At 40.3% G+C, this 23,627-nt stretch overlaps 1 protein-coding gene across 3 annotated transcripts in view; it reads left to right on the forward strand.

Annotated features, from left to right (window-relative positions):
* Positions 1-23,627, forward strand: part of Tp63 (tumor protein p63) — a 203,968-nt gene that overhangs the window by 174,918 nt on the left and 5,423 nt on the right. Inside the window, exons 5-11 of one of the 3 annotated variants that reach the window (XM_055625057.1) lie at positions 2,489-2,675; positions 4,455-4,570; positions 5,866-5,975; positions 6,628-6,764; positions 8,489-8,571; positions 10,450-10,586; positions 22,059-22,216. In XM_055625057.1, the coding sequence (XP_055481032.1) occupies positions 2,489-2,675; positions 4,455-4,570; positions 5,866-5,975; positions 6,628-6,764; positions 8,489-8,571; positions 10,450-10,586; positions 22,059-22,216 (928 nt within the window). Of the gene's footprint in view, positions 1-2,488; positions 2,676-4,454; positions 4,571-5,865; positions 5,976-6,627; positions 6,765-8,488; positions 8,572-10,449; positions 10,587-16,166; positions 16,282-22,058; positions 22,217-23,627 lie in introns of those variants that run through there. The other 2 variants (XM_055625058.1, XM_055625059.1) reach the window with 2 other exon arrangements.

Here is a 23,627-nt window from a genome sequence, read left to right on the forward strand (position 1 = left end):
TCCTTCCTTCCTTCCTTCCTTCCTTCCTTCCTTCCTTCCTTCCTTCCTTCCTTCGGCTGGCCGCAAACTCACTAGGTAGTTAAGGATGACTTTGAAGTCTTCCTCATCTTACCCATGACTCCATATCCAGCTTCTATGGTGCTAGGGAGTTTATCTAGACAAGCTCTGTCACCTGACATGGACCCCAGCCTTGAAACCTTTTCTTAGTACTTTTTTTGGCTACTTTAGTCTTTGCAGCTTGGTTTATAGTATATTAATTACTGCAGTGGATTGCCACTCTTAGGAAGCTGTCCTATTCTGAACATTTGCTCTTTTTTCTTCCAGTCCTTACCTGCTTAGAAGGAGACCTTGGTTACCTTCATTTGTTAGTTGACAGACTTGTTTTTCAGTCATGTGTCCTAAGGCTCTTTTTGTTTTCTGAAACGCACTAAATGACTACATAAAGTCTTCTTGCAACCAAAACACAAATAAATACGCTGACTTCTTTTGAGCTCTCCAAAGAAATAAGTTCTTACTGTGCCCAAACAGGACCTTTCTGTAAAGTCATCATTTAAGAACCCAAGAGCAAAAAAATATTCATGTGTATTTCATTCAGCATTTCCCAAGAAGAAACTTATTTCTGTGGTTGATTTTTGGCAAGCTTCCTTTACTTCAAGCAATGAAAAACCCTTTTGCTGTGTGTAATCCATAGCCTGTGGGCATGAAGGACTGATTTTGCAATACCCTCTTAGCACTAGGAAATTTTAACTGAAAGTTTCATATGCTGAAATACTCAGAATAAATATTGTTTCAAAAGGAAGCAAGACAGCCAGTTTAAATGGGATTTTTTTTTCTTTTGGTGGGTGTTGTCCTTTGGCTAGATTTTGGGTGGGTCATATAAAAAATGAACTTCTCTGTGATTTTGGCTCTGTCCTTCTGTCTCCTGTCATCTGGGAGGAGGATGCCGCCAGCTTAGGGCGACAACCCAAGGTGTTTATGCTCTGTTTGGGTATGTGTTACTAGGTACCCACTCTTGGCTGTGATTTCTACAGCCTGGGTGATTTTACCTCAGCATTGGAGTGAGCAGGAATGCAACAACAGGGCATCGATATGGGAGCTAGGTTGATAAGGTTAACATAAACTGAGGATCAGAAAAAAAAAGAAAAGCAGTTTTGCTCTGATTCGGAGGTAGCAAAAGGCGGCAAGGCAGGGTAGGGCATTTCCTTCTTAGGCCTTTGGCATTTTTCACCATATTTTGCCAGTTCTAAATCATCTTAACAGGAAGCATATCCTCCCTGAAGAAAAAAAAAATGCATAGGAAGGAAAAACTTACTAGGGGCTGGACAGATCTGCATGGCTGTATCAGCTCCATTTGGAGCTGTGACTAGCTTGCTTCCTGCTGGCCCTCTGGGTCAGAGGACCAAAGACTGTCTTCAGGTTTCTGTGTGTGGTCTCTCTGCAGAACTAGACAGTAGGTAGTGAACTTAGGAGAGCTCGTGTTTAAAGGCACAGCATTTAGCTCTGGATTCCAGACAAAATCTTCTCAGTCTTTGCCAGACCCCCCATCTTAAAGACAAGTTCCATAAACTCTAATTCCTATGAATCTCTTAGAAGGACAAGGGAAATTATAGTCTGCTAACCATAAAGCTTGAAACATTGTTTCCTGTTTCTGGTAACCTGTGAAGTTGTTTGTGGTGTTATTATGCTCAAGTTGTTTTTTTTTTTCCCTAGAGTTTCATACAATGTTTTAACCATATTCACTAACCTGCTCCATCTCCTTCCAGATCTAACCTCTCCTCCTTACCCACCAAATTTCCTGTGCTCTTTCTCTCTCCCTTTCTAGCCCATGAAGTCCAATTTGTACAGACCAAGTATACTTGAGTGTGGAGCCTACGAGCCTGATCCACCTACCAGAGGTCATGCCCTTAAAGAAAACTGATTCTCTCTTTCCCAGAAACTGCCACTTGCCAACATTTTGGGCCTTTTGAAAAAGTCAATTATTTTCAAAACCACTGTGAACTTAAATTTTCTCATCCTAAAGACAGGGGGGAGAAAAGACCAGGCATTGTGGTACGGTGTTATACCTAGCACTTGGGAGATAGAGTCAGGCAGATCTCTGTGAGTTCCAAGCTAGCCTGCAAGTGACATATAGTGAGACTTTGTTAAAAACAAATGAACAACAAGAACAAAACACAGCAGAGAGAGAGAGAAAGAGAGAGAGAAAATACTCAGGAAATAACAGTATAAATGCACTATGTTTTGGAAACAAAATTTTAAGGTAGCAAATATTATCAATTTATAATATTCATATTATATATATAATATAATTGATAAATACAGCTTTCTATTACAAACTTGCCACATTTGTAGTAGCCAGAACTTAGCGTGTGGCTAGAAAATCTTTCAGGAGTGGTTGTGTTTGTTATTATTATTATGGTTTGATTTGTAGTAATATCTCATATTGGTTTCTCTCCCTTCTGCCTATGGGCCCCTCTCTTCTCCTAAGCAGTATTCCACCGAATTGAAGAAGCTGTACTGCCAAATTGCAAAGACATGCCCCATCCAGATCAAGGTGATGACCCCACCCCCACAGGGCGCTGTCATCCGTGCCATGCCTGTCTACAAGAAAGCTGAGCATGTCACTGAGGTTGTGAAACGGTGCCCTAACCATGAGCTGAGCCGCGAGTTCAATGAGGGTAAGAACAGTGGGATTCTGGGATTCTATTACTGTCCCATCAAACTCCTTGATGGTAAAGATGGTGGTTCTGATTCCAGACTAAGAATAATAGTAAATAAATTCATGGCTTTCCCAGTCACTGAACTACTTATGAATTTACTCTTCCAAATGAGAGGTTATAAGCAGAATAGCACTGTAGTCATACTGTGGCTATCGTATGCTTTGAATTGGGTGCCTTTCAAATTTAGAGGAATTGAAGGCTGCGAAGACCAAAAGAAGGAACATAAGAGAACTAATGTAATGAACAAATAGAAAAGTGAGAAGAGAAAGGAGAATAAAAATTGAGAAGGCAAACAATCGGTAAGAGGAATAAAAAGGTACAGAGCAAATGGATAATGAAAACAACAACAACAAAAAAAAAAACGAGTTATCCACAAGGAGTCTTTGGGACTCCTTTTAAGTCCTGTGTCCTTGTGTAATCTATACCTCTATTCTGAGTCCTGCATCCAACAACAGTATTATAGAAGAAGTGAGTGTTCTCAAGGGTTCACATGGATTTGGCATTATGGTTTCATAAAGGTAAAGCAAAAAGTACCAGAAGATAGAAAGGGTTCAGGGTTAGAACACTTCATTGAGAATACTGCAAGAGTAAATGTTGGGAGGTAGTTGGAATATATGAATATAGGGCATGGAAGAGTTTGCATGAAAATTTCATGGAGAAAGAAGGAGGATGGATAAAGACTTGGAACACAGTTGAACACTTCAAACTGATTCACACATTAATTTTTAGTTTTGCCTACATGGCTACATTATCCACATTTCTGTGTCTTGCTTTGTGCTTCATATATAACATGAAAAAAATGTCCCATATATACAGGATTCATCCTCAGTTTGCCTAAACATCTGTATTCCATCAAAATGACAATATTTTGAAGGTTTTCTTAATTTTTCACACAATGTTGTTCTAATCAAAATAAATAGTGCTGCAGAGACTATGTTGATATTCTTAGCTTTTTACTTTTATTGAATAGTTTTCATACTGGAACTTCATAGCCAAAGGGTAAAAACAGCTTTATGATCCCTAAGTCTCAGAATACTTTCTTTTGGAGTGTTGCCAAACATCGCAATTTTATGACTGTGCCTGGGATTTTTGTAAAATCGGCTCCCTTTTCTTGACTCCAACCAGTGACTCTTCCAACATAGTAAAGCCAGAAAGCCAGAGAGGTTCTTATCTTTAAAACTAAATCTAGATCTAAAGATGGATAGGAGAGAGAAAATTCAAAAAGGAGCTCAGGCTCACCACCTTCTGGTATTCAGTTTGTCTTTTCTTCAGTGCTAGGGCTTGAATTCAGGGCCTTGACTGTGGTAGGCATGTGTGCTATCACTGAGCCCCATGCGCAGACATTTTCCTCTATTTCTCATTTAGTTGTTTTGCCGGTCAAAGTCTTAGACTGTGCTTTCTTGTTTGCTTGTTTTCCGTTGCACAAGGAGACTAGGAAAGTTCTATGCAGTGGAGGAAGTCAGTGACATGGCATTGAGTTGCGTGAAAGCTTGGATGCTTTTATCCTTGAGCTGCAGAGCCTAGAACCGTCCCCCAGTCACTGATCATCATAAAGCTCTTTGTGTCCATGTGAAATGTCAGACACTGGTAGCAAGGTCTGTCCTTTTCTCAAGAATGAATGTTTCCTTTAAGGCACGGATGGTTTCTTAGGCCACTGTCATTCTTTCCATGCCATTTTATGTCATAGTCTTTATGATGAGGGTGAATAAACTATTTCGTCTTTTTTCTGACCCACAGGACAGATTGCTCCTCCTAGTCATTTGATTCGAGTAGAAGGAAACAGCCATGCCCAGTATGTAGAAGACCCTATCACGGGAAGGCAGAGTGTGCTGGTCCCTTATGAGCCACCACAGGTAAGCAAACAGGGCAGAGGTAGACCTGCAGCTGGGCTAGCAGGCCAGTGGAGATAGCACACATTCAGCAACATACGGGACCTAACATTTTGTTGTTGTGTTCACCCTTGTCTCAAATACTTCTGAAACATTCTCTTAATATCTCTTTTTCCCGTGTTACCCCTCTAAAGATCCTACATGCGGGCTGGAAAGATGGCTCAGCAGTTAAGAGTCCTTGCTTTTCCAAAGTTCAGTTTCCAACTCCACCCCCAAAACACACATGATTCCTCACAATTGCCTGTAACTCCAGTTCCAGAGGATCTGATGTCCTCTTTGTCCTGTGGGGGTACAACAGGTACATGCCCCACCACACCACACAGACAAAACACCCATATACATTTTTTCAAAAAAAAAAAAAAATAGGCCTCTCTTTAAAGTCGTAGAGTGTGTACTGAATCAGCTTGGTAACTGGGCTCTACCCACACCACCCGGAGAGTGATGCTTGTAAGCCCGTTTGATATGAAGCATGGTTTTGCCCAGATGACAGAGAATTGATAGTACAGGTAAGCGAATGCTAGATGTGCTGTGTATTTTTTTTTATAGTTGACTATAAATGGGAGAAGCTGCAGCAATATTTAGCCAGAGTTTGCCTGAACAGGCGGAGCATTTGTAAATGTATCGTGCAAAGCACAATAATAGAGTCGCGGGGAGTATACAGTAGCAGAAAGACTACAGGAGTAACAAAGCCAGTCTACTGGGGTTAACTGGGGTTGACTGGTTATGGGCTCTTTGGCGTGTAGGTCATCCTCTCTGGCCTTTACATGCCTTGTGCATAAATGAACGATTTAAGTCATCTAATTCTGAGGGTGTTTTAGCTCCAAGATATTCCTCACGAAAATGTACGTTCAGACCTATGCAATATTGTTTTATCTTCAAAAGGAAAATATTGCTGGAGAATTGCTGCCAGTTTTGGCATTTTAAGAAAAAGAAAAGCTCCCCTTTTCTACAGATATCAGTGTGGTATAGACTGAAGTGAGTTATTTGGGTCAGCTTGCAAAAGAATGGGGTCAAAAAGCAAAGAGCCCAGTGTGACCCACCTCGCCCTTGTTGCTCCAGTGTTGGAAACGTTAGTTTGAAGCTTTCTGTATGTCAAGATAAAGAGGGCTCTCTAGTGGAGTTTACGATATCCTTTCCTAGAAGGAAACATGCCCTTAGAAGCTGGGTTCGTGAGGGCAGACCTGAGAACAAAAGCATCAGTTGACACCATCATTGGCCTAAGTCACATCATCTGTGTGTTTCTTTTTCTCCTGGGTCAGGTTGGCACCGAATTCACAACAGTCCTGTACAATTTCATGTGTAACAGCAGCTGTGTCGGAGGAATGAACCGCCGTCCAATTTTAATCATCGTTACCTTGGAAACCAGAGAGTAAGTGGCATGTGCAGAACTGTACTTAAAAGCAACCACAGGCAGAGAGCAAAATAGAAAATCCATGTGTCCTTTGGATGCGCACTGAGAAGGCCCAGAGTCAGTGCTTTGTGCTGCAAATCCACTGTAAACACTGAAAGATCTGAGAAAGTGGAGACAGAGAAGTGTGGGTCAGAGGAGCTGGCAGGGGGGTTGGGTGGGTGGGTGGAGCCAAGGGGGCATGTAAAGTCACTTCAGACCTGAATTCTTGACATTTGACTGGAATTGTTTCTGATAGACAGTGTTTGTTTTCATGTGGCCCCAAGGTATTTAACAGTTTGCTTGAGACGTCTGAGCTACCCAAGGGGATTTTATCCAGGGACATGCCCCTGGCTTAACTCAGGTTTCCTTCAAAATATGTAGCTAAATACAGCTGTTTGGCTAATGGCTCAGAGGTTCCTTTGCCGAACAAATGGAATGTTCTTTATTCATGTTGCTTGTGGCACGCAAGCACATTCCTGCTCTGCCAGGTGCTCTCAGTCCTTCCTCTGAGCAGCCATGCTAAATGATGAGGGTGCACATAGGATAGCCGACATCATTAAAAAATAGCGGGAGAACCCCAGGGGACCTTGACACCTGTAGCGCCAACCAGTTATTCTTCTCGAATTTCCAGTGGGCAAGTCCTGGGCCGACGGTGCTTTGAGGCCCGGATCTGTGCTTGCCCAGGAAGAGACAGGAAGGCAGATGAAGACAGCATCAGAAAGCAGCAAGTGTCGGACAGCGCAAAGAACGGTGATGGTACGAAGCGCCGTAAGTAGATGTAGTGGCCAGATGGGGCAGGGTCAAGACTTCTCCAGATGTAGGAGGGCTTTGTGAGGTAATATTAGGAAGGCTGTGTGAGGAAAACTATGAGGTTCCGCAGTGAGTGTGAGCAAAGGTCTTAGAGCAAGTAAGAATATGGCTAGAGACTGCTAGAGACTGCACTGGACCGCAGAGCACACTAAAGCTTGCCTAAGCTATATATCCTGGGTAGGAGACCTTAGTATTAGGTTCCTCAGAATCTGAATCTGACACCAGTAGCATCAGCAACATCTGGAAACTCGGCATCCTCTCTCTGGACCTGCTACATCAGAAACGTCCAGTATTTTGTTTTGTAAGCCCTCTTCTTGGGTCAAATGTTCCCCAAAGCTGCAGGTGACAATTTATCTTTCAGCTATTCAGCATGAGGCTAAAGCACTGCCAGTTCTCCTCGGGGCTTTAAGGAACAGCGCCATCTGAGAACATATTTCCTCAGGCATAGTCCAGGGATATGCAGATTTAGTCTTACTGAACCTTGTCTTCACATGCTGACCAGAATGAGGCCTCAGCTACCTTATCATGTGTTCTTAAACTTGTATTCTAAGTCATTAAAAATTTTAATGGAATATTTCTAGAAACCTAGAGTACACAAGAATGGAAATGGAGATGCTCCCATTGGAAGGGGTTTGTGTGGCCCATGGTATATGACTTGCAGAGAATATTCTAGAAAGCACTTTGCATCAACATAAGCCTAATGGCACTGAAACAAGTTAGTTTGGGTTTTGGGTGGGAAACAAACAAACAAACAAAAAGGCTCCACTCTGTGCTCTCAACTGACCTGAAAATCTCTGCATGTATCAGGTAGGCTTTGAATTCACATCAACTCTCCTCCTTTAGTAGTCCATGTTCGAGAGTTCCAGGCCTAAACTTCCATGCATCGTCTTCAACAGATATTTTGAAGCCTATCATGCTGCCATCTTTTGTGAGAAGAGCTTAATCTTATTATCTATTAGTGTTCCGATGAATTCAAATTTAATTGTTCTTTAGGGGAGAACAATTGACTTGCAACTGTTGAGCATGAGTTCTTGTTTGTTTGTTTGTTTGTTTTGGATAGATTCTCTCTGTCTCCCGGATAACTCCTCATGTAGCTCAAACGTGTCACAGATTCATCTCCTCATTCCAGCTTCACTCTTGCACCTGCAGCTGCTTAGAGCAGTAGCACATCCTATCGTGGGAGTTCTATTACTAACAACTTAGTAATTTAAAGTAAGAACAGGATATCTGAATTTTGGTGAAAAGATCATTTTCACACCCTAGATCCTTTCTGATTAGAGAATCTAATTTAAAAACCTCAGTGATTCTTCACTTGTTAATTTCATTAATTCCCTTATTTTGCTTTTACCAACACAGTCCCTGTACCATGCACTTAACTCCTTAGGAGATGAATGATCTAAAGCATAAAACAGCTTTTCATAGAAAAAAAGCAGGCAGCAGGTATTCCAAATACCCCTCAGCATCCTGGGTTTGCCTTTCTGATTAACTTTTCTAGCTCTCTCCTACCTTTTTATTTTATATAAAAGCAATCAGTATCAATTAGATGGCACTTAGCTCAAACACCCTTCAACTCACAGGTTGCTGGGCTGTTTTCTGTTTAGCACGTACACTTAAATATCAGATTTGTTACATCAGCACTGCGGTAATTTCCCGGGATGAAACGTGTGTTTTCCTTCCTCCAGCGTTCCGTCAGAATACACACGGCATCCAGATGACCTCCATCAAGAAACGAAGATCGCCAGATGACGAACTGCTGTACTTACCGGTGAGTCACCCTCGAATTCTCACGGTTGCAGTTGCTTCATTTACCGTTCCTGGGATGCGCATTTATTAGATGGCCATCACCCCGTTACCTGGGGCAAGAGGGAAAGAACTCTCATTCAGCTGGAGCTGGAGCAACAAAGTTACATCGATGACATAGCTTGGTAACTTGTGAACAACAGCCATGTGTATCTTCCCAGTGCTGAAGGTTGGACATCCAAGACCAAGTTGCCCCTGGTCAGGTTCTTACCTCTGCTAAGATGCTGCCACTGTCTGCATATTGTTGTTCGCAGGATATAAACCTAGACAGCTCTCTGGGTAATCTTTTACAAGGACACTAATCCCGTCTACCAGGGCTCTACTTTCACAACCTAAATAACCTGCCAGTACTTTGGAATTTAGGATTTAAACATACGAAACAGAGACGGCAAACACATTCAATCATACTGGCAGAAAGAGGTGTAAAATGAAGCCAAGAGATGTTTCTTTTTAGATCCTGGAGCTATCCTGAACCTTGAAATATATTCTTATTGTGAGCCCTTCTGTTTGCTCTGCCATCCTATCAAAGCTACCCTCACAATAGGACATTGTCAGTCAAACATTGCAAGTCAATTCACATGTCATTACTTGTGAGCGATAAAACTTTTTGACAAGGCTTTGCCATTCCTCAATATTTGTCGAAAATAGTTCACAAAGTTGGTAACACAGCAATTAGCTGTTCATCTTTTGGGGTGCACTATGGTTATTTGACACATGTCAGCCTTAGTAACAGTCAACTCAGAGTCATCACCATGTCCATCTCTTTAAACACTAATCATTTCTGTGAGCAGGAAACACTTGTTTTTTTTTTTTTAGGGAGTGTTAAAAAGGAAACCAAGCAAGGCAGAATCCACAGTGTGAAAAGCCAGAAGGCTTGGCCCAGTTCTTATGTAAGACTATCCTTCACCTTCTGCGGGTCACTAATGAGGTCACTTGATTAGGCTATGGTTAGAGTTCACTGAGTTCTTACTACCTTGGGTCTTTGCCGTCTGATCAGCTCCTGCTGTTCTTCTTAGACTTTGTCAAATACTGGTGACCAATGTAACCCTGATGCCATGCAGGCTGATATAGGTGGCAGTGCCAGGAGCATCAGCTGAACTACTGCCCCGTGATTGGAGCTTCCGCTGCTCAGCAGGTTCAGGTGTGCATGCCTCCTTCCCAGCATTCACAGGCCCCAGAAAAATATGTCGGGAAACCTGCTGAGGTTCTTAGTCTTGTTCCTAAAGCTTGACTTAGAAACTGACTTGTGTCCTTTAGGTAAACATTACAGCTGCTAGTCTAACATTCCGTGAAAATCCAAGCGTACTGCTAGGAGGAGTCGCTGCACTGAACTGCATCTAAAAGTCAAGAAAAGTTAAAGTCAGGCTTATGGGACAAGAAAAAAATGGAATCAATTCATTTTAAGTGACCAATAGGCTGGATCCCGAGTAATTGTAAGGAAGTTTGGAACAAGTTTTCCTTCTACAGAGGGCATACATACTAGATAGGGTAGGGCTAAGGATCAATCTTGGAGAGCAGAGGCCCTAAATCAGGGTGGGCTTCTAGGACAAAAGAGATGAGAGCAGGGATAACAACAGCAGAGGAGAAACTGGCACACTCTTCTGTCTTCTGTGCTCAGGCCAATGACTAGGTACAGCAAATAAATGCATAAGATCTAGAATGCCTTGCATATTCACTCCCAGGGCCCCAAAATTCTCCAAGTACACTTCTGGCTCCATTCTAGCCCAACTATGTATCCTTGAGTAGGTGCATTTACCAATACTTAATCCTCAGACTATGAGAACTGACTGACTTCTGCCCAGTCTGCAGCTCTTCATCTTCTCGTTTTCTGGCTTTTACTTAGGTGAGAGGTCGCGAGACTTATGAAATGTTGCTGAAGATCAAAGAGTCCCTGGAGCTCATGCAGTACCTTCCCCAGCACACGATTGAAACTTACAGGCAACAGCAGCAGCAGCAGCACCAGCACTTACTTCAGAAACAGTGAGTGTGACCCTGTCCTTTCAGGAGGCATGAACGGGGGTGACTGTCGGCTGTTCATTTTCATCAGCAGTAGGCTAATGGCAGAAGCTGACATCCTGAGACTACATATAGTCCATAACAGTTTGGAAGAGCTCGTTTGGCACTTTTTCAGTATTCACTTTCTGTGTGTCTTGTAACCTTTCTTTGGGGAAATTTCACTTTTGATCTGTTATGAGCCCCATACTCATACTAATACCTACTAATGCTCTATTCTAACAACAGTGTCAATTTCAAAATCCTTCTCTCATCTCAGAGGATTGGCCTATGTATCTCTTAGATATACACAATTCTTTAGCTAAAGAATACCAAGGAGGTATGCCTACAAAGAGGTGAATTGCTTCCCTGATATGTTGACAAGGATTCTGAGACCTAGCTCTGTCCAGTGCAGGACACAGTGATAATCAAGTTTCTGTGTTTTAGTGTCTTTGCTCTGGACTGTCTTCCAGCAGTACACTTTCAAATAAAGGAGAAATATTTTACAACCTTCTTAGCATATGCATACAATCTATTCATATGTTAAGTTTTACCTTCCTACTTGGTGCTTTGATGATGTTAATTGTTTTGTGATGAAGAACAAGAAGAGAATAGTTTCTCTGAAAGAATGATAGAGTGGCCAATCAGAGCCCTGTTTATATTTATCTTTTAGTGCTTAAGTACAATCATTTGGAAGTTTAATGCATTATATTTTAGTATGGATGCTGCCAGGGCTACAGTAGGTAATGTCTAAACTACAGCTTTGATCCATTTGAGAAATTTCAAGTACTCAACCGTTCAAGAAAAAAAAAATCAAATGATAGCCAAAACTTCCTTGACTGAGAAATTATCTTTAAGTTACAGTGGTAATTTATTATAATAGTCATAAGGTTTGACTAAGAAAATCTTTAAAATAGAAATGCAAGTAAACAATAAATAATGGTTATTTCCTGAAACTGTCTTCTATTAAGGAAAGTATAATGAAAGGGGTTCCCACCTCCTTTGTTTTTAATCAATATCAATGTTGCTAACGAGGGTAGACAATAACTTTAATAGTCACAGGCAACTTCTGAGTGGTCAGCAGCAGAAGATTCAGAAATGAGCACAACCCCTTTTCAGCTTGAAGCTATTGAGCATGTAAGACCCCTTTGACTAGAAAATTTCTTACCATATCTAACGTGAAAGTTTTACAGCTCACAACTGTATCATTTGTACAGAAGGTCAATAATAAAATTCAATCAAGTCGTTTCTAGGATACTCAGAGTACTCCAAAGGAAAATCAGAACACACAGAATTCTTACTGACCACAGGGATTCTTTTGTATATCCAACATCAATATACGTTAAGATATTTAAGTACAGAGTCAATTTAGTTCACTTAAAAAGCATACAAAAGGGATCAAAGGAATAAGTAGCAAAACATAGCAGACTGAAGGGGGCTATGGAGAACTTACCTCCTTAGAGAAGTTGGTCACAAATTACTTCTGGCTCTTTGTCAAAAACTTTGACTCAGCCAACACGACACCAGTTGGATTACATTATGCACTAATGTGTTGCGTTGAGCTAGTTCTGAGACTTCAGCTCTGGGCTTTGTTTTTCTGGTTAATGGAAAAGAACTGTGTACCCAGGAACTCGTAAGCACTTCATTTTCCCGTAAAGCACAAGAATTAGGCATTTCAGGAATTGTGGAGCAGATGATCTCTTATAACTCATCAGTTTTATGATTGTATCAGAACAGCAGTAGACACCATAAGTGAATGAGCGTGGCTGACACATGATTACCTTATTATGGAGTCTGAAGCTTGCATTTCATTTCATTTTCTCATGTCATGATTGCTATCTCTCCCATGTTTAAAAGTGTAAAACCATTGGGGACTCATGAACCATGCTATAGAGCTTACCAACCACTCTTGGCAAATAAATCTGCTGCCCACTTTTTAGTGTTCTTTGAAGTGGAGTTTCTGTTTGCTAGGCTCATCAGAAAGCTAATGTGTATGTTCTGGAGAGTTATGACAAGAGGATAAAAAGTCCTGAAGTCAGTATCTAACTGCAGCCTTCGATTTATAACTCTTTTGTCCTATGACAAGCGAAGCATTTCTGCTTAGCTATCAATGCTCTTAGTGCTACCCTCCCTTTATTAAAGCACACTATAGTACTTAACTTTAAAATGAAGATGAGAAGGATGGGGCTCCTGCCTTCCTGTAGTTTGCATCAAGTGGTGACTTCCTAGCCAGAAGCCCCTTTGGAATATTAAGAAAGCTTTGCAACTATCAGTACTATATAAATTAAGGGACCATTTAAGGAACCTTCTGTAGATTACAAGAGAAAGCAAACAATCTACTATCTTTGTCTTACAGACTTTATGAACAAAGTGGCTTGATTCTGGTCAGGTGCTCATGCTACTTGTGTTTGTTTATGCTCTGTAGATGGAAACACAGGTCTTGTACCTCTGGATGAGTTTTCCACAGGTAGCTGATTGATTGGCTTGAATCGCCCCAAAGGGAGTTTTTACTATCTCTTCTTTATGGAACATACCTATCTATTCCATCTGGAAGAAAACGCACGCTGAAGTTGTGCTAGCAGAAATGGTCTAAATTTTTTTAGGGACTTATTTCCACTGTTTCACGGGAGTAGCTAAAAATGAGTAGTGAGGGGTTCGCTGCATAGCAACCTGTGTGTTCGTTTGAAACAATCATGTGCATGGTTTTGAGCTGGTATCTCACAGCTGTGAAAGCTTGTGCATGGAGAGCTAACAGACCACAAAATGAGATCTTTGCAAAATACAGATGTTTGGTTTAATTATGCCTTTACAGCATTACATGTACATGTCTCACTGATGGTTGACATGAATCCATGTAAGTTCTCTAGTTGCTACAATCTTGAACTGAGTTTTTTTTTCCAGCTCTTTTATTTTCATGCAACGCTCCAAGAAAAGGAATGAGTAGACAAAGAAAAAAATAGAAATCTAATTTCCTGGCAATCATTTGAAAAGAATAAATCAACTTATAAAGTGCCTATAATAGCCTGTGATTTCCTTTCTAAAACCTAGTACCAATTCTATGCTGGTACAGAATAAAAAAAAAAAACTTTTTTTAGAATAAAATGAAAATTTTAGGGAAAGCAATATACTTTCTACAAGGCGGCAGTAAAATATTTTCAGCTTAATTGCTTCTTTAGTCTCCCAGTCTGTTTTCTCTCTGCTTGCTTTTCACATGTGCATGGGTTTATTTATTTATTTTTGAATCCTTTGTAGTTACCTTCATGATCATAGGCTGTATGGAAGATAGATTGTTAACTGAGTTGCTATGATTCAAGTTGTTATAGATATATGTGGGCTTTATACTGTTTAAGAAGAAATTATATTTCCATTAGCATGCCCATATTAGTACAACTATACACAGTTATGTTTATTAAAGCCTGAATCTGTTGAGAGGACAAATTGGATCCATTTTTTTTCATACTAAATTCTACTCCCTCACTGTTCCATAGGCATTGATTCTTAATGTTAAGCTGCAGTTATTTGACATCTGTTTTAGCAGTCCTTAAGTTTTAGAATAAAGGCCCATATGACTTGTTTTCTCTTTGTAATTCACCCTTGCATCTTCTGACCTCAAGCCAGTGTGATTTTTTTACACTTTTTCCAAACTCTCAGCTTTCTCTGGGAACCTGCATTTTGTTTTCTATGGAGTAGATTCCATTAACTTATAATACACTCTATGACACCCTAAGATGCCCTCTCTTAGAATGTCCTGACCATAGCTCTATAGTAACAGGCCAGAGGATGCTGTGTCTGAGTGATATCTTCAAGACTGGTTCCAGCCCTTCCCACCAAGGCTGGGAAGAGCAAGCAAGCCCACAAAACAGCAAAACAGCCAATGCTAAAACCTCTTTAGAACCAGAGCTCTTTGCTAGTCTCCTTCCACTCCATCATTAAGGAGGCAGCAGTAGGAACCAGGAACACTGCAGTCAGTGTCCCTTCCCACATTACCAGCCTCTCAGCCTGATTGTCTTCATTGCCCTTTTCAGATTAAACACACATCTCTTTGCCAAGCCTGTCTCCCCACTTCCACTTCATGAATATAAGAAGACAGCATTTCCAAGACTATTAATGAGTTTTGGAGAGAGTAAAGGATGCAGATATCCAAACTGATATAAATCAGAATCACGCTTCTAAATTAGATTGTAAGGTCACCCATTTCAGAAAATTTGTTGGAAATTGCCAGCTCCACAGATTTGAAAACAATAACAACAACAAACACTGGCAGTCTCATGCTGCTTTTAACCCGACAACTATAACAAAATGCTGAATTTTTGTAGTTGCCCCAGTGCTACTTTGGAACCTCACAGCAGCATTACATTTTCAGGACAGAGGTTTACTAGCTCTGTACTAGTGATGGAGAAACACCTCAAAGGTTAATTAATTTTGATTAAATCACTTCTCCAAATACACATATCTCCTTGCAGAACTAGCCTTGCTTCTAGGTCAGAAAGTTTGAACCCATAGGCTGTGTATAATCTTGCCTTCTCTGGAACACCGGTGTAATCAGTACTTGCTGACTGTGCTGGGCTTTGCTATCAGAGATACTCCAAGCAAGGAAGGCTGAAACCTGAACCTTTCTTGGTAATGACTTGCATCCCCCATGATGTATGTTTTTGCATATTTTGTTATAAAGATACCAAGCTTTGCTGACATATTAGATTCCTGACATATTGAGGGCTAAAAAAATGACTGTGTTCCTTTGAAAACTACTAAACATATAGGATTCAAAGAGCCAGTCTGGAGAACAGTTCCCAAACAGTTCACCAGGTTGCACCTTTAGCCAAATAAAAAGGCTTATTCTTGGCATCCCATGGCATAATTGATTTCTTAATTATGCAAAAGTTGCTTTCATGAGTTTGATATATGCATTTATAGGCCAAGTTTGTGACTGAGAGGATTAAGGTATTTACCCACCTCAACCTGGGCACATTTAAAATGCTCATTAACAGTTCTTTCCAGATGCATGATGACGCAGCCCCCACACTGATAAGATCGTATTCCTTTAGACTTCAGAGTTTGGCTAGACAGAACAGTAATGAGGTATAATAATTGGGTATGTGACATTTTTACAGAGGATCAAAGTTTATTCTTGTTTCTCTATTCCCTTTGTCAATTAATTGAGTCCGGCATACCCATGCCAAGCACTGTGCTAAGCCCTGGACCTGCCCGTCACCATAATCCTCAAGTGAGTCACCTTATGTTAAGAAATGGAGATGACGCAGCCCCAACTAACTCTTTGACAGGACCTGGGAAAATGTATTTTTAAAAATAAGGTTCTGCTGTATACTGCTGATTAGGTGCCCTTGCCTTGTCTCATCTTTTCTTTATATAACATGAGAGCTAGAGCATTCTGGATGGTTTTAAAGGAGGATTCTTTTTTTAAAGGAAAGGAGAGAAATGGCTTTTCTGATGGTCTGTTCCATCTGCACTATGATCATGAAGGTCAGAGAAGGGTGTGTTTCTGTGCTCATTTGATGTGGACATGTGAGTCCTAAGCCTTCATTCTCTTTCTCTGGTTCCTCTCTACAGTTTCCTTTCAGCCTGCTTCAGGAATGAGCTTGTGCAGCCCCGGAGAGAAGCTCCGACACAGCCTGACGTCTTCTTTAGACATTCCAACCCCCCAAACCACTCAGTGTTCCCATAGAGTCCCGTCTCTGTGCTTGAGCATGTGTGTTTGTGTGTGCGTGTGCATGTGTCCATGTATCCAGCCCTCACAAACAGGACTTGAAGACACTTTTGGCTCAGAGACCCCGCTGCTCAAAGGCACACATCCACTAGTGAGAGAATCTTTGAAGGGACTCAAAATTTTACAAAGGAAAGATGCTTTCTGCACATTCTGTATCTTTAGACCCTGCCTTGGTTGGACAGGAACTACAATTGTGAGTGTCTGTGAGGTCTCCATTGTCTTTCCAAGGAGGGAGGGGAAGCTGTTGGGAAAAAGGCACTACCGTGTTCATTGGAACTTTTTCTGTTACCTTCTGTTGTGTTTCTAAAACTTATAATAAAGCTGTTGAGCAGGTCTCAAACTTAAGATGTATTTTTAAGAAAATAGGGAAAAAATTGTTATTGTCTTTGCCTAAGCATTATGTTGACTGAGAGATTTGGGCCCTTTGAATGCTGACTGGAGTAGTAAGACTCAGGTGTCAAGTGTACTGGGTTGGGATTCTTTTGATAAATTGCATTTTTCGTGCACTCTCTTCCTATGTAAGTAGAAAGCTCACTAACGCTTTGCCAGGTCCAATCTCAGACACTGTACATTAGCATCTGCCATGATAGTTGTCTCTGCAGAGCGACCTACTCCTCAATACTGTTGTTTAGGTGCCAAGGCAGGTAAACTACTTTTGTGATGTTAATAAGAGATGAAACTACCCCAGAAATATTGCCCCAGGTACTTGCTTACCATTATTCAATGCCGGGAGAGTTCAATGTTTCCTCATCACATCTACGATTAATTTGTTTAGTTGGAGCTGCTAGCCCTCAATCACTTTCTACCATAAAAGAAGCCAGATTTCTCACTACTGTTCCTATGCATTTCTCTGGAAGAACTACTCTCTGACTAAATGGTGTCTAAGCACACAGTTATTAAAATCAACAGTCCTGGCGTAGAAATTACAGAGAGCTTAACAAAGTCTTTTTCCTTTTAAAACATTTTCCCCAACTCAAAAGAAGTGACAGAATCCCTGTTTCTTTCTTCAACATCCCTGCCCCCTCCCACCTCAACCATGTCACCGGTGCTTTGTTCTATGTCACCAAGACAACAATTTCTTGTGATTGAGGCTGTTGCTTTGTGGATGTGTGGTTTTAATTTTCAATAAACTTTTGCATCTTGGTTTATCTTGTAGTTTTTGTTTCCGTCTCTCTTGTCTTCCCCCGGTACAGCATATTCTCATGTCTTCAGTGCTGCAAGTGCTAGGTGTGGGTCTCAGCACCAAGCATGAGGGGGTGGTCACTGTGGTCCTGTCTCTCTCTCTCTTTTTTTAACCTATTTAAGAATGTATATTCAGGTTATCACTCTGAAAGTTAGTGACAATGTCTAAATGAACAGCAAAGAGATTTTAGTTCTGTAAGTGATTACATCCTAGCCTGCCAAAAGGCATCTGAAGAAGTCTCAAGCTTTGTTTTAAATCACTAAGTTTACTGAATTAAGTTTAAGCTAAGTCCAAATGTATTATATGATTAGGTTTATATGCCATCTGCTTTAGCAAATATTTGGAAGGAGTTCTAGAGTGGGGCCAACACCCTAATTTTTTTGGTTTAAATTTTTGTGTCTTCTGAACTTTGTGTTAGTATAGTTTATATTTCAAAGTAAGTTTTTATAAATGCACCAAAGCAAATAACAGATAAAAACATAAGACAAAACTATCTGGACATGAGATTAAAGTAAATTAGTAAATGCAAATGTCCTTGCCATGTTTCAGTAAGTAACTTTGAGCCATAAGTACTTAAAGAATTGGAGAATGTACTTAGATTTTTGACATTTCTTTCAGAAATAATTTTCTCCTTTAGCCTATTGTTATGTACATTTTTCATGGACTTACAGTAGCCTTTATATGTATGTATATGTTTAAAATGATGGAATATATTTCTAATTTATGGTTGGCCTTCTAAACTTTTGGTGACCTTGGTTTTGGGAAGCAAGATTACCCAACATACATGCCACAGAGAGAGGAGCTCTTAGGAAATACTGAGAAGAGGTATAATTATTTTTCTATGTCTTCCTGTTTTTTCACCTTCCTTATCTTCAAAGCATCCTTCTTCTCAATTCCTTTCCCATGTCGACATTCAGCATTCTAGAAATGGCTTGGAAAATACACTTATCCGATGTGTCACCAAATTGCAGTTAAAAGTTGTCATTAATATAATAAAAAGACTTAAATCAAGAAAGAGGAGCAAACACATGTTTTGAAGGCCATGGACATAACTTGTAACTTATCATGAAGATTGTCCTTCACCACATAGACTTGAGAGGTAGAATCACGTAGCCTAATTTCTAATTCCAGATCATTTAAAGTTAGATCTATCCCTGAAATTCTAAATTTTACTTTTAGCAATGCATACAGAAGTTTATGGATTTAGAGTTAAGAATGAAGAATTGTGGGCTTGGAGCAAATAAAATCAGTGGTAGAGAATTTGATAGCATGTGCAAGTCCTAGTTTCAATCACCACTGAAAAACAAGTAAAATAAAACAACAACAAAAAGCCTATGACTTAACTTTACTAATACTTTCCATCAAGACTAGAACTACAGAAGACTTACCTGTCTGTTTCTCTATAATTCAGTCCCTAGCAGACTCTAGTAAGCCTCTGCAGAAATGTTCCCACCTGGGAACCATATTACATTTTTCTGCAAACAGTTATTGTCATCGCATTATTGGTTGTTTGACCTTTGGTTAGGGTGAGTGATGAGGACAGAGGGGATGAGAAAGAAAATCAATCAACATGGCATAGCTTCTCTTTCGTTTTAATTTGTCCCCTAAGTTTGGAGGACTGTTTACTGAAGGATCATGGTATTGTGCTTTTAAAAGCCAAGGAGTTAACTGCTTTTTATGACCTTTGAATTGGCTGTGATCTTATTCAGGATCACACTTTTTCCTACATGTGTGATGGCTGTCCATTTCAGACACTGTGGAATTAATAATGATCAGTGTCATGACCTTTGCCTTTGTGTCAGTAAAATTCACTTTAGTGTTCTAGTGGTTCCATTCATGACCTTTTGACATTAAAATCATTTTTTTTTATATTTACTCAATTAAGAATCTGTGTCAACTCTGGATTACTTCTTCCTATAAATTCATAAGTTGGAACCTTCTATTCCTTGGTCAAATACAAGAGCATAAACTGACCATTTGGAACTGTAAGGGAAGAGGAAAGGACCAAGATTCCTGAGTATCTATAAAACACTGGACAATGTCCAGGAGTCTCACTTACTCTCATTCAGACTTCATAGACACTCTTGTAGGGAATGCCCAAGAAAATGAGGCTCAAGAGATGACTTGGATTAATTCCTGTCACTTCATAGGTTCAGTTCATATCTAGAAGAAAACAGACGTTTTGATTGGCTCCAAAATTCATATTTCTTCTCTGCTTTGTTTCTGGTCTCCCTTCCAGAAATTAAGTTGATTATAGTGAAAAATAGTAGATTAGCTAATAAGGTAGTTAAAGAAATTAATGACTACAAAGAAAATAAGGTTTTAGCAGGATCTAGAAAACAGCAGTGAACTGATTGAAAGTCTGTGGACAAATGTAAACTTTATGAATGTATTTTCATCTTTCTGACTGTGGTTGTTAATGGTTAAAACTATTCTTATCATGAATTTTGGCTACATATTCAACTGCTTGGGGAGATGGAAACGAATATGGAGTCTTCAAATTAAAGGTTCTGTCTGTATCTGGAATCTGAAGGACTAGCTCTTCGTTACCTTCTGGCTTTTCAAGATGGGTACAGAAGCAGTAGGGACTAACACCTCCCCGATTCCTTGCTTTGTGCTTCCCTGTACTAAGATATGGATTCACAGAGGGTTCTGGGTTGGCTTGGACATGTTCACGACCCAGCATGTTGCTATACATTGGTGTTTCATAACAGTTGGATTCCCTTTACATAGTCATTGTTCCTTGCCTACCTTGGCCTTTCACATTATCTTAGTACTTCAACAATTTCTTGATTCAGTACCCTTGTTGTCCACCATGATTATATTTCTAGGAGCATGGCCCAAAAATAAAAAGAAACAAAAATCATGGGCTAGGTGCCAGGAGACTCATTTCCATTCTTAACCCATGCATCTAGCAGTGAACCTTGGGCATTTGAGCACGTTCATCTCTTAGAGTTCCATATTTACTTCTTTTTCAAATGATAATGGACTTGATCATGGACTTCCATGCTATGGAATGACATGCTCCATTGTGGTGGCAATCACCCAAACATGGATGAAAAGCAGCCAGGTAATCTGAGGTGTTTCATAAGTGAAAGGATTTATTCTGTGACGACTATTTGTACCACTTAAAAATGCTAAACAGAACAAAAATTAAAGCTTTGTTGTAATTGTTCTAATTCATGCAAATAACTATAGTGTGAATTGTTTGCTTAACCCTAGCTGGTACTCTACACTGATACATAAAGCAGGCTTCATGTTTTCAGCAACTATGGGGAATTCCATACATCTTCAAAAACTACCTAAAGTACAAATATTTAAAGCCACCATTTAAATTTAAATATTTTTCAATCATTACACTGCATTTGGTTGTAACTTGCATTCAGTTACAAAGCATTTAATATTGATATTCCTCATACACATATATGAAACCACAACTCAGACATAAATTTAAATTTGTCTATTATAACTATGGGAATATGGGTGTCACAGAAAGAAGGTAAATCAGAACAAAAGAAAACATCTTGTTTGATAAATTCAAAGAAACTTTTTCTTCCATATGTCAGAAACACACTCAAAACCCAATCCTCAGTATCTAGTTTCTACTCACTGTAAATGCTATGGTCTCTACAGATGGTCCTCTTATCTCCTTTCCAGTTTCTGTCTCAGCCATATAAGGAAGAAAGGCTTGCTATCCTTGTTAGATTGTTAGCCCATGAGCCTCTCAAAAAAAAAAAAAAAAAAAAAAAAGAAAGAAAAAGAAGAAGAAAAAAGAAAATACATTTTAGGTTTCCTGCTATTAACAGTGTAGCGTACAGCAAGGGTAAATGGCTGTATCTGTAGATTATTACATAGCTATAGTTTTTAATATAGCTACTATATTTGAGGACATGCGCATGCACACATACACATAGAAGACTCGCAGAAAATTATCACCGTGGCTTGGGTTCTGAGGTTCTCCTACATAGACTATCTGTTGACGTGGACTGGGTCCTCTCTCAGCTCATATTCTCAGCTGCTAAGTGTATGTAAGCCTTGGGGTTTCTGTGGGACAGGAGGGTGTGCTGTCAAATGCCTCAGCTGATTGGTTTTTTCAGGTGTTTGCTGGGCATCCCTAATGGCTTGGGAAGCTATAAGTGGAAGGCCTTCGTTGTGAATTCAGTTTAGTGTATTTCTGTGTTTCATCAACCTGTGTGCTTTGCTCAGTTCTTTTCTCTCCCTTTTGGTTTTTGAGACTTATTTAAGTTGAAAACCAATAGCAAGAAAGAAGATGGGAAAAACAATAGAAGAAAAGAAGTATGTAAAATTTCCCTCTCACAAAAGAGATATTAAATACTCTATTGTGTAGAGTCTAGAAAACAGTGATTTTTGTGATATTTTGGGAGTCCCTCCCAGTGAGGGGAGTCTTGCCTGAATGGTAAAGGACTCTAGGCCATTAATTATGAGGAATATCCAGCATGTACGTAGTCTAGGCCATGTTTTACTGTTGGAAGTGATTGGTCCTGCTTGTCAGTGTCCTGTGTTGACCATCATCCCTTGTTTGTTTTCCTAGGACCTCGATGCAGTCTCAGTCTTCATATGGTAACAGCTCTCCACCTCTGAACAAAATGAACAGCATGAACAAGCTGCCTTCCGTGAGCCAGCTTATCAACCCACAGCAGCGCAACGCCCTCACCCCCACCACCATGCCTGAGGGCATGGGAACCAACAGTAAGCACATCTCTCCTCAGCTGCCAAAGATGAGCAGGGCCAGTGAGGGGAAAGAATGCTTTAGGGTGGCAGAAACACACCCTTCCCTTAGCTAGGTACGATAGAGGCACAGTGGCCTGAGGAGACCACAGCCGGCTGACTTGGCTTTCACAGTTAACCTATCATTCTTGAGGTATGGGCTTCATTACAAAATGCCCTAGTAGAGACAGATGTGAGGTGAGGGTGTTCCCTCAGTAGGGATAAGGATCTCTGAGGCAAGAACAGTTCTCTTCCTACCAGCCTGATGGGGGCCTGCTTCTCACCTCCTCTGACACAGTCTAAAAGAAGTGTGTCTGAAATGAGGGCAGTAGCATGGTGTGCTAGACTGAAAGTGTAAAAAACATCAATTCTCAAGAACCTGGACTCTTGCAAAATCAGCTGTGCAACTGCAGATGAGTCAGTTCTCTGCTATTATCTCTCTCTATCTAAAATGATCACCCCAGACATTTAGTGTTTTATGTACCTCTGGCTTTATAGTCTTTCTTCATTGCATACACAATAATAAGCAGGAATCGATCTATAAAGTAGTTTCTTCTATAAGCACACAAATCCCTCATTGTAACTAACAGTAGAAATAGAAGGCAGTGCAAAAAGCTGGGTCTACATAAATGGATCAGAATTGGCATGTAGCTTTTCTATGATCAGATTTACCTTATCCATTTTAGTAAGTCTAGCAAAAGGGACACAGAGACTTTAATGAAACAAAGAACAGTAAAAATGCAGGATAAATAACATCTTCAGTGATGGACAAAATGGAACACTGTATAGTTCCTAGAATCCCCATTCTATGAAAAAAACAAAGACTTAACATCTGGTCCTTCAAAAGTCCCTAATCATTGTGACCAAACCTTTTGATTTCTTTTTCTTGGGAAGCCCATCCTATCTGACAGAAGCTAAGAGAGCCTGAGATTGTGTCCATGGTCTGGTGGCTCATGTTCCCTCTTCAGTGCAGTAGCCCGACAGCTGGGACTTTACAACAGGCTGCTCTCTTAAGGTGATAATGCACCCTGGGGTCCCAAACGGGACAGTGAAAGGAGTAGCCATTGAACTTTATTTCCTTTCTTGGGACATAGTTAACATATCCCAGCTTGTTCTAGGGACAAGATAGTGACAATGATAACCACATCTCACATTTTTGCAACTTTCAATTTACTTACATTTTATTCATAGTACACAGTTCCCTGAAACCCTCAGGCAAGTCTGAGGGGAGCCCATGAAGATGCCATAGGGTTCTGTTTTGCAGCTGGCTGTCTCACGGCAGGGGTCCTCACCCCCCATCCCTGGCCACTCTTCTAGTTACTAAAGTAGAAACAAATTATATTCTTTCTATCTATCTATCTATCTATCTATCTATCTATCTATCTATCTATCT

This window comes from Psammomys obesus, unplaced genomic scaffold (genome assembly GCF_907164565.1).
Source record: "Psammomys obesus unplaced genomic scaffold, mPsaObe1.curated_primary_1811, whole genome shotgun sequence".
Classification (NCBI taxonomy): domain Eukaryota; kingdom Metazoa; phylum Chordata; class Mammalia; order Rodentia; family Muridae; genus Psammomys; species Psammomys obesus.